The 12,343-nt window shown below is 41.2% G+C and overlaps 1 protein-coding gene across 1 annotated transcript; it reads right to left on the bottom strand.

Annotated features, from left to right (window-relative positions):
- Positions 1-4,632: 4,632 nt before the first annotated feature.
- On the bottom strand, positions 4,633-7,856 carry LOC142492155 (uncharacterized). Its single transcript, XM_075594837.1, has 3 exons — positions 7,562-7,856; positions 6,086-6,163; positions 4,633-5,720 (listed from the first exon to the last, which is right to left on the bottom strand). The coding sequence occupies exons 1-3, from the start codon at positions 7,836-7,838 to the stop codon at positions 4,657-4,659; spliced, it is 1,419 nt and encodes a 472-aa protein (XP_075450952.1). The 5' UTR covers positions 7,839-7,856; the 3' UTR covers positions 4,633-4,656.
- Between the last annotated feature and the right edge of the window lie 4,487 nt (positions 7,857-12,343).

Here is a 12,343-nt window from a genome sequence, read left to right as displayed (position 1 = left end):
TTTACCAATATGACAATGTTGGTAATATTTTTGCAATATAAATCACGTCACTTCATCATTATCATGATGATAATTATCAAGTATTGTCACAATTGTAACGTCAATCACGTGCACATTAGCATAGACACACTTTGTAAGACAACTGTTTGTGTCTGTATCAATTTGTGTAGGATCCATGTATAACACCGACAAATGATAACACCAGCTTTATTATGGTAGCTTATATCATCATATTGACTATACTATGTATTTTTAGAACGTTTAATAAACACAGTAAACTATAGTTAGTTAGGTTAATGAAATATACACAGAAACGTACTTCATTACATGATGTTGATGTCATAATCAGAACATCATGCATTGTAGGGGACCACAACATCTGGCCAATAACATTATTTGCTACAGTCCCAAACCATTTTATCAACATACCCATGTAACAAGAGATTTTTAACAAGAAATGGCTAGTTGGTTGTAAGTGTCCTTTACATTGGGAGAAGGAGTGGCTCAGTGAGTAAAGACACACACTGGCACTGAGATTTTGAAGCAGGGGAGTCTGGTTCAATTCCCGGTGTCGGCTCCTTGTGACCTTGGGCAAGTCACTTTATCTCCCTGTGCCTCAGGCGGCAAAAAATAAATTGTAAGTTCCACGGGCCAGGGACCTCAGCCTGAAAAATGTGTCTGTAAAGCGCTGTGTACAACTAGCAGCGCTATACATGAACATGCTCATATTATAATTATTATTATTATTCTTATTATTATTGTTACATAGTTTCGACAGTCATACGTTCCATTACACAATATAATTCACAAATGTGTTAGCAGAGTGGGAATGGTTGTTATATATAAAACACACCATGCCATAAAATGATAGTAGTCATTAAAGAACACTCAATAAAAATTCATGAGGCACTATTTTGCAACATCATTATGTTAATTAAGTGCTTATGCAATATAGGCATAAGGGTATCACATTTTTAATTGTTTGTTAATAAGCGCTGCAAGCAATATAAAATTAGTTCCATATGTAGTATAGTAGTCGGTGGCTCCTCCTCACAATCATCTCATATAAAGGTAGACTCTTCTGAAATCATACATTGATCCGATTGTATCTTCCCCGACATCTCTGAAATACAGCAAACACATGATGGTCAAATATGGCACCTTACTATATATGTATCCGTGACAACGCATTACACAGCTCTATATGATTGTGTACATACACACGTCACTCACTTATATGTTAGAAGTACAAGTGTACATCAGTATGTAATGTTTCTTTAAATTTGTAGCAGGCATAACTATGTATATGATGTGAACGTTGCCTGTATACTGAAAATTGTGCGCGCACATCTTAGTGTGCGCACGCACTTCACGCTTGGCTGCACTAACTGTTAGCGCATGCGCAAAACAAAGCGTACGTTGTGCGTTCAATACATCTTGAAAATACCATTAAACATAAAATCTTTATTTCAAATACAATGAATACGAAACTACATTCGTTCTAAACGAGTACATCTGTATTCTTTTTAAACAGACGTGTTTGGACAGAAAGGACGGCCGATAACACAATGCGCAAATGCAATACGTGTGACGTCATGTTAAACCAGCGTGAAACGCACGCTAACACTCCTCCCACTCAATTAACATTCAGCTAACGCCCAGTTGACGCCTACAAACACTGAGCCGCACACATGACACACTGCAGTTACCGTTACTATAACAAAACATGACAGCCAATAGGCTTTGAGGCGCGCACGTCGCTTGGGGGCGGGACTTACATCCGTAATCCTTTTTAAGGACGCCTTGGGCCATGACAAGGGTCCCACGTCATACGTGGTGGACCCGCTTTTAAATGTTGCATGATAACAAAACAGGTATGTGTTAGAGTTATGTTAAAATGTTGCTAATATGGTTAAAGGGATAGGAAAGTACGTATATTTATTCCGTCAGCAATGTGTACTACTCTTTCAGGTTATACTATATTGTATTCGGCAACAATTTCTTTGTGATCGCTACATGTTATGCAGTCTGCAATGTTACGCTGTATCCACGCATTGGAAGGGAAAATGGTGGTTAAAAAAAACAAAAAAAAAAAAACATTTAAACGCACAGTCAACGCATAACGGTTGTTATATTTACCATTCTTCTAGAATTAACTGTTCGTCTGGCTGCAACTGGTCGCTCCAGAAATGCAAGGCATTTTCATCCACGCTTGACCCACCCGCTGAATCCAGTATGACACACATCTCCTCCATGAAGCGCTCATAGGAATCGCCACTGCTTTCTTCAAACAATTGGTCGGGAGGTAGGTTCATTTCTTCTGGTTCCCATTCCAATGCATTTTCAGCTGAAAGGCTTGGTACATAATCATAGTACTTTTGTTGTTGTACAATGTGGGTTTCAGGAATGGAGGGTGCAGATATTGCAGCAGGTATCGATTCACACGGAACAGTAGTAGCGGATCCATTGCTATTGGCATTAGGAATAAATATGCCTTTCACAACAATATATGTGCCCTCTTTCAGGGTAAAATGCTTTTCCTTTGCAATCTTCCAGAAACCATAGGTGTGTTCTAGCTTATCCTGCACACGTTCAAAAAAGTCATTAGTTGATAAAGTGAATCTTATTGAGGAATTAAAATTCCGCGCATGCCTACGGTCTTGGTAATAAGGATATTTAGCTCGAATCAAATCATAGATTTGGCGTGTGCTTGCTTTGTGTCCGCGACTGTTTAAAATTGCTTCTGAAACCATGTACTTATAACCTAAGAGGGGATTCATATTGTTAACGAATTCATCAGCCATGTCAGAGTAGCACAAAAGATGTGTGCAGTTCTGTCTTCTTTGCTCATCAAAATGATTCTGCTCAATGGCTAACAAATTCCTGTGTTTCGTTTTCAAGGTCAACAAAAGTAACTACTTTTACTCCTTATTTCAAACGCCAATTGGATGTGTCCTTTTAATTGGTTTAAGTTTTGTGGTTAGTGATAGGCGAATGTGGGAAAAACATGTATCATTTTTTTATCTCGTTTGTGAAAACATTCCTACACTTATTTCAGTAACATTGAGTTTTCTAGAAAAATAACAAAGAGCACTGTGTGAAAATAGTGCTTAGACAGCCATATCAGTAAATACACACACCTGCAAAATGAAATGTTTTTTTCCCACATACTGCACCGACACACTTTATTCGAGCAAATACCCAGTATGTACCTGGCAGATACCTGGAATGTGCTGCTCCTCACCTCTGACAAGCCCCGTTGCATTTGCCTTCCCAGCCTGGGTTCATGCCTGGCTGACGGGCGGCTAATCTGTTAAATGATAATGATTAGGATTTAATAGGCTGCAATGCTTCGCGTGTCTACCAGATGGCATAAATTCATGAATTGTAATGCAGTATATATATATATATATATACTGTGCAGTATTGCAGCCAGCGGGAATAAAATGCTTCAATCCCTCCTGGAAAATAACCCAATGCACTCGGGCAGAAAACAGTCACAAACCTCAATACACCCGGGTATACCCGAATTCGTGGGACTAGCCGAGCTCGAATAAAGTGTGTCGCCAGTGTACATTTCTGTGTGTATTTGAAATTCTGGTTAACTACCTGTCTGCATGAGTTTAAATACGTGTGTATCTATATATATATAAATATATCTCTCTCATAAAAATATATATATATATATATAAAGTGTATATTGTACTATATGTATAGTGTGTGTGTGTGTGTGTGTGTGTGTATATATGTATATGTATATATATATATATATATATATATATATATATATATATATTTATATATATATATATATATATATAATGTATCTTTTTTTTTTTTTTTTTTATTGCAGGAGTACACACAACATATTGATGGCAGTAAGTAGGCCTTGTATGAAACCTATTTAAATGGTGATAAACATGAGTGAATTAAGTAATAAACATTTGTTTGCACCCAATAATGTTAGAGGCTCACACTTAGTATAGTTGCCAAACATTAGGCCTGTATTATTAAAATAGTGTGTTTTCACAAGGAAGCATGAAGTGTATGTTTTTTGTAAATACATCTATACCAGTTTAGATAGTACTATATATACACACACACACACACACACACACACACACACACAGTGTGTGTCTGTGTGTGTGTGTGTGTGTGCATATATCAATACATACTACATATATATTAGTATCAATTCAGAGATGTTCTTGAAACAAGAACACATAAATGATTAAAGGACAACATTACAATGGCCACCAAAGGTAAGTAATATTTAACACAAAATCCTGCTGTACACGTACAAGAAAGATGTTTGCAGTTAAATAGATGCTTTTATAATTGCATGAAAATAATATGCACATGCAATGATTACATCAATTAACACACCCAAATGCAATGTTTTGCTGCAAAGTCAATGGCAGCTTCTCTAAACTTAGCAACTGGCTCCTGTGGACCATTACTGAACAGACGATTAAAACATAAATATTTATAACACTATTCATTAATTAGGAGTGTTAACATTTCCAAAACTTCACGTGTACAAGAACATACTTGAAAGTTTGGAAACAACACAGTCTTCAGCATACATACAATAGTAATTAGATAATCTGAAGTCAACAAAACAAGGCCAAAGACATATTTTCTGAATTATAACATTTATTTTTTTTGTTCCTTTTGCGAGCGAGTAACAGGCCTGCTTGTTGTCTCTTGAATTTTCCTTTTTCTTTTGCCACCAACTTTAGGCACAACAGAGCCACTTTGAGTGGCCTCTGGCACTTCACGGGCAGGGCTTGTGGCCAGTGACTCACCTACAGGGCTTTTGGGCAGTGACTGTTCACCTACGGGGCTTGTGGCCAGTGACTCACCTACAGGGCTTGTGGCCAGTGACTCACCTACAGGGCTTTTGGGCAGTGATTCACCTACAGGGCTTTTGGGCAGTGATTCACCTACAGGGCTTTTGGGCAGCGATTCACCTACAGGGCTTTTGGGCAGCGATTCACCTACAGGGCTTTTGGGCAGTGACTCACCTACAGGGCTTTTGGGTAGTGACTGTTCACGGACAGGGCTTGTGCCCACTGACACATGTGAGCAAGTTGGTAGACACTGCACAAGTGATGGTTGGTCTGTTTCATGTGTGTCTTGTTTTGTATTTGTCGCCTCCTTTGTAGGTGTCTGCTGCTGAATTTGTACAGATGGCAGCGGTAGGATGTCATCAGGAACCTGCACAGCAATGTCTGCTACTTGACCGGTAACATTTGGGCCTGGTGAATGAATATCAGATGAATGTGGTGAAAACTGACCTGCATGAACAGATCCTGGCTGTGAGGTGTTGAATTGTGGTACATTAGTAATTTTCCAGTAATTAGCTTGTGTTTGCTGAACAACTAATGCTTCGAATGAGGTGTTGATTTTTTGCAACTGTTTAGGCACTTCAATGAAGACTCTGTGGAGATGTGCCAATTGTGAAACTGTTTCTTCCTGCAGTGCAATCATCCTTTCCAGCACTGTCATCAGGTCAGAATGGCGACGATTTTCTGCTTCCACAATTTTTCCCTCAGAAGCTACAATTGCATCATATGTGGTATTTGCTGGACGTTTTGGCGGTAAAACAGTTTCAATTGGAACCTCTTCATGGTCACTTGCTTGTATTTGTGTGTCTATGGCGGCGGCGGCGGCATCATCATCATCATCATCATCATCAAAATCCTCTTCATCATGTTCTACAAATAAATGTACACATTATTAAATGGCATGTTAATCTCTGCTGTGTTACTATGTAATTGTACTGTGTCATAAGTAACAACTAACATGTTTCCATACGTTTTATAACCTCACATTAAAAACTACCTTGACTTAAGAATAAGGTTTGGACTCAGTATGAAATATGAGTGAATGAAAACTTGCTGTAAACTCACAACTCCTACATGATAGTTAACATCACTAACACAATACAAGTTGGCTTACACTTCATTTTCACTGACACTAAGTAATCCTATTTAAAGAAGATGTGCAAAACAAATAATGAACATGACAACATAACATATAGAAGAGCACATATTATATGGCCACCAACTGATACACTCACCTTCTAGGTGTGTTGAGCTGGCTGACCCAGGTGAAGACACTTGTTCAGTCTCAGGTGACACATGTCCTTCAGGGGCAACTATATATAACAATAACATAAGTTTTACATTTACATGTGTAAATATTGAACAAACAGTTATTGTATGTTCTGTATTTATGAGTACCTAACAGCATCATTTCCTTAACCCAAAATGTGTGTGTGAAAGTGAACATAAATAGTTGTAATAACAATGTACATGCCTGTGTACTTAGAACTTTTGAGTTCCCTAACATAAAACATACTATGTTCCTGCAGTAATGCGTGAGGATAAATAGATTAAATTTGAACATAAAAATCATATGTTGTGTAGTGATATCAGTATCATAATGTACATAACTATCATGAGATGACCATTCACAATGGTTATCATGAAGGTGGTCATATTGCACAAAGTGTTGTTTTTGGTAGAGGATATGTGTGGTACATTAATATAAGATGTGGCACACATGAATGTGGCTGTGACTAAACAAGACAACACATGCAGTGTGTGATAATGTGTCGTTGATAGTAGTAGTTCAACTATAGATATGAGTGAACTAATGTGTGACGTACGGTTTGATAAGTAATGAGTTGTTGGGGCATTTAGTAGCTAAAGTGAAGCTTTCAAATGAGTGTGATTAACTTCAGTTGTGCTAGTCAGGTTGTAAGAACGGTATTCCCTTCCCCAAAAAGCCTAATCAGCCACACCTTTCAATTACTTGAAACAGGTGAAAATGGTGTGAACTAAGTTGACCCTAAAATGAGGCTGTAATTAGTGTGTGTGCTGAACCCCACCCCCTCTGTTGAAGTGTATGCTGTGATGAGATATTAATTGCAGCTGCTTTAACACAATGGTAGATGAGCTAAATAGTCGTGTGCAGTTTTTAAGTTATGAAAACAATGACATAAAATATGATACGTGTGCCTCATTATGCTGTCTGTATATGAGTTAAAGCAAAAATGGACCTTTTCATAAACAACTATAGATGTGTTAGTGCAAGTGATGTTTGTAGGCCGTTGTATGCAATATATTTGATGCATGCTTAAAATAGGCAGTAATGTCATGTTTGTCGGAGTAAAATAAATAAAATACACAATAATATTATACATATTTCTGTTCTGTACCTGTAGCTAGTAATAATTTCTCATTAACATGTGTTACACATGTGTACTACCCTGTTGTTCCCCATCTTCGCCCACCATCAATTGCTTCCACTGCAGCAATGCATTTTGGGAATTCACATGTAAATGAGCACGCAATGGCACGTGCTATATTAGTTACTGCTTTTAGTAGGACTACAACATATATGTCTATTTTGAGATATATATATATACAGAATCAGACATATACATATATAGATGCAGGTATGCTTATATTGTGAAGACAGTATAAAAAGCAGTGTAACTATGCAAAATAACTGTAAGCAACGACACGCCTAGTACAGTAATATTTCTCACCTGGTGGAAATTGTGAGGGGTAAATTCCTATATCACGGTCACCAGGTAAGCCTTCCACGACGACGGGAAGTAATTTTGCCCGAAGCAGCTCCTCCAATGGACTTAATATGAGACGTTGTGGTGTCGGCCCACCTCCAGTGCCAGTAGCATGCACGCGTTGGTGTTGTATTTTCTTTTTCAATTTGGACCTAATATCATCAAATCTCTTGTGACAATTCCGCTTGTCCCTCACATGATTCCCACACGCATTGACACCAATGACTATTGTGTCCCACATTTCTTTTCTGCTTGCTGAACTTGACCGCCCTTGAAAAACATATAAAATATATGAGGTAAATTAATAATAATATAAGCACCAGTTTCCTACACTGCTAGCTGTTCCAAGAGATAGCAAACATGCTGTTTTAGGTGTAATATGTGAAGCACATGAGCATTCACTACTAAACCTATACATGTAAGCAAGCTTGCATTCATATTGTATGCAGTTATGGCAAATTGACCGCCTGTGTTTAGTTGTCCTTGTAAGGCATGATAAAAAGCTGTGTTTCCAGACTAATTAACATAGAAAGATATTGTGAACCCATATTTGCATATGAACAAAACTCAGATGACCTAGGATCACATGTATTTGAATAATAAATGTAAAGGTACACTTACCTAGTAAATGTCCATATATACTGTCATAGTGCTCCAGAATGCCAGTGACAAGAGCTGTATTTTCCTGGTCATTGAAGCGAGGATTACGTGGCTTCTCCACACGTTTCTTCCGAGCAGGTTTAGGGTCAGAGCTTGGCTGGTGCTGACTGGACTCTCCTTCTTCCAATGGAAGAGCCTCCAAAAGCTGCCCACCAGCAAGCACGCCACCACCATCCACCCCATCAGCAACTGCGCCACCAGCAGCACTCACAGCACCAGCACTCCCACTCCTAGCACCAGCACTCCCACTCCTAGCACCAGCACTCACACTCCTAGCACCAGCACTCCCAGCACCAGCACTCCCACTCCCAGCACCAGCACTCCCACTCCCAGCACCAGCACTCCCACTCCCAGCAACAGCACTCCCACTCCCAGCAACAGCACTCCCACTCCCAGCAACACCACTCGCAGCACCAGCACTCCCACTCCCTGCAACACCACTCTCACTCTCAGCAACATCACTCCCCTGAACAGTACGTTCACTCCGACGCGTACTCGCACGAGTAGCACTCCCACTCCCACCAGCATCACTCTTCCCACGCTTTGCGGGCATACTTCCAGCACTCACAAAAAACAGACAAGAAATGTACAGCCAATCACACGAAACACTTCCACATATAAAACAAGACAAAGATGTAAACAAAACAACAATGGACAAAGCTCACCCAATACACAACAAGTCTCTCAGTCAACATGCAAATGTTCAAACAGCCAGCTCTGTGCGTCTCTCTCTCTCTCACTCCCAACAACACAGAGAATGATTAGCAGTACACGTTGCCTTTAAATATGGCGCGCAATCCAATACATGCTTGTTTCGCCTGATTCAGCAAGATTTGTGATTGGGCAACCTAACAGCACCGCGCCACGCACGCCGATACACCTGTGTGTGATCGGCTAATCATCGTGAGAGTGGGCGGATTTGTTTTCGGCTTGATTTTGAATGTATTCGGCACTTACTGCATACGGAGAGGAAAAATCGCCAATAACATGACTAATCGGTAAGATTGCCGATTTCACATAATCGACGCTTACTGCATGAGGCCCATAGACTGTGTACTGATAGGCAGGGGTGATTGTATCGCAGCTGTGGAGTAATTAATGTTGTTAGCATTAACCCCTCGATTGTATCTGGTCATGCGATGCCGATGTGTAGTGGAGATAGGAGCGTCCTCCGTTGCGTCACGGGATGTGGCGCGGGGGCGGAGCCTAGGTCTGATGCCGGCAGGGGTACTGCGGTGTTCGTGCGCAGTGAATGTGCGGGGGCATCACCCAATGCGCCACGGGACACGGCACGGGGGCGGGACTGAGGTTACAATCCTCAAATAGGATCATTAATTAGAGGATATAGCCAGGAAGCGATCAGAGACATGGGACTGGTTTTCATGTGTGAGGGTAAGGGGGCATATACTGTATATGATACTTAAGGCCAAAATAGTTGATGAGGTCACCAAGTGATAGTGTGTTGAGAGAGAAAATGGAGAGGTCCCAGAACAGAGCACGGAAGTACACCAACAGACAGATCAGTAGACGCTGAAGACATGTTAGCAACATAGATGGAAAATGTGTGATCGGAGAGGTATACAGAGAACCAGACTAGAGCTTTGGGGCAGATACCAAGAGAGTTTAGAATGTGAAAGAGGAGAGTGATCAACAGTATTGAAGGCAGCGTAGAGATTGAGTAGAATTAGCATTGAAAAATTAGCATTAGATTTTGCTTAAAATAGATCATTGGCTACTTTAGTGGGCATGGTGTTTGTTGAGTGATTATACAGGAGAACATAAAATGTTTCGCCAGTTTCTCTCAAAAAATGCCTACTACGATTCAGTAACCCCCGAGAAGCTGGCGAAAAAAGCAAAAAAATCGCTTTTTTTTTGGCAGGACAATTTATTTTGGCAGACACGCTGCGAAAAGCCACTTTTTGACGCTACTCGGCAGGTTTTCAAACACACTCAATTCTAGAAGCCCTGATCAGTTTTTTGCAGCTACTAGCCGCTCTAGAATTGAGATTACGTCGCAAATCCGTCCCGCATGAAAAAGTTGTCAAGTTGGTGGGGAGAAGTATCGGCAAGGGCAGTGGGACGGGAGGCCTTTTTCTTGCATGGATTGATGCCGGAGGTCCTGGAGCTGATATCCATTAATACCAGCACCGGAGCCCCCCGGCATGCATCCGATGCATGACAAATGCATTTACAGCACACTTCATTAACTTAGCGCCTAACCGCTAAGGCAATGAAGGAGTTAACCACTCGTGCCAGGCTTATTGTGGCTAACGGGGGTGGGTGAAGGGGGTATTTTGCCCTTGGTGGGTGTTTAGGCCTTGTGGGGGGTTGCGGATGGACTTAACCCCTTCATTAACTTAGCGGTTAATATCGCTACGGTAATGAAGGGGTTAACCCCTCCCGCTACCCACCCGCACGGCTTAAATACCCATCCTTGGGGCTAAAACCCCTTCACCCACCCCCGCTACCCACAATAAAAACAATACACTCTACAGCCCCATTACTCACCTCCTAGGCCCTCAATAAACATTACTATATATAATACACTACCCACCCCTTTGCCCCCAACCACCCCTATTCCCCCTTAACATACAGTAAATATATTATTTTTTTTGGATGCACAGGAGGGTCCCTGCTTGCCTGTAGTACCAATTCTGTGCCCCCAAAAAATAATTTAAAAATACATCAATACTTATAAATAAATACACCCTCCTCCCCCACTCCCTAACACATACACTACAGTAATGGTCAAAATTACTATTATCCACATATGGATAATAGTGCATTTGCCCATTTCAAATACATTAATCACAATAAATAAAATAAATACATCTTGCACTCACCCTTGCAAGGCTGCCACGATGAAGGCCATTCTCATCTCAGTCCATGTCCACCTCCGATGCTGCAAAATATACACAAGAATTAAAAGAGCCAATATAATGTCCCCTAACCCCTTAATTACATTAGCGGTTAGTAACCGCTATAGTAATTAAGGGGTTAACGCACCCTCCCACACCACTCACTCGGGAGGCCTAAACACCCTCCCTCTACTCACCTGGGAGGCCTAAGCCCCTCACCCACTACCCACCCGGGAGGCCTACCCACCCTCCTCTGGGGACAACTCCCCCTTCCCCCACCCCCACTACCCAGAATAAAAACAATACAGAGAACAGCCCCACAATAAACATTACTATATTTAATAAACAATACATAACCCACCCCCCGCACCCTCCATAAAACATGATTTATTATTTTACATGCAGGGTTAATACCCCAGACCTACGGTAGTCCCCGGTGGTCACGACGGGTGTCCGCAGGCCCCGCAGTGCACCAGAGGGGGGTGCCCACAGGGTCTTGGGGTCTCCGGTGGTTACACAAGAAATAATGCCATCCAAACAATTAAATTGTGCCATCCAAACAAAGCAAGAACTTGGAGGAGGGCTGCAGAGTGTTTTATTGGTGTGTGTCTGCAGTGTGTGGGTTTAAAGGGGGGGTGCAGTGGGTGTAGAGGGGGGTCTGTTGGTATGTGTTTTGTGGGGGTATAGGTGGGCAGCAGTCTGTTTTCTTGGTGTGTGTGTGTGTGTCTGCAGTGTATTTTGTGGGTGTAGATGGGGACTGCAGTATTTGTGTCGTCAATGAGTGTAGAGGGGGGAGGAGTGATGCAGTGTGTTTTGTTGGTTTGTGTGTGTGGTTGTGCGTGTGTCTGTAGTTTTGTGGTTGACAGGGTAGCTGCAGTGTGTGTTTGTGGGTGTAGAGGGGGGGGCTGCTGTGTGTTTGTCTTCAGTCTGTGTTTTGTGAGTGTAGAGGGTGCAGGTGGGCTGCAGAATGTGTTTTGTGGGTGTAGAGGGGGGTTGCAGAGTGTGTTTGTGTATATAGAAGGAGGTTGCAGAGTTTGTTTGTTTGTGTGTATAGAGGGTTGGGCTGCAGAGTGGCTGTGTATATAGAGGGGGCTGTGTGTATGTGCAGTTTTATTTTAATAAACATGTGCAGTAAAAGTGTAGACGATCATGCAGATAATAAACAATATGATTACAAAAGTGTCTATCTTTTTATGAAAATTTTTAAAAAAAACCTACATTTAGCCTA

This window comes from Ascaphus truei, chromosome 4 (genome assembly GCF_040206685.1).
Source record: "Ascaphus truei isolate aAscTru1 chromosome 4, aAscTru1.hap1, whole genome shotgun sequence".
NCBI lineage: Eukaryota > Metazoa > Chordata > Amphibia > Anura > Ascaphidae > Ascaphus > Ascaphus truei.
The sequence above is the reverse complement of the archived record's forward strand: the minus strand, read 5'-3'. Positions and strand labels throughout refer to the sequence as shown.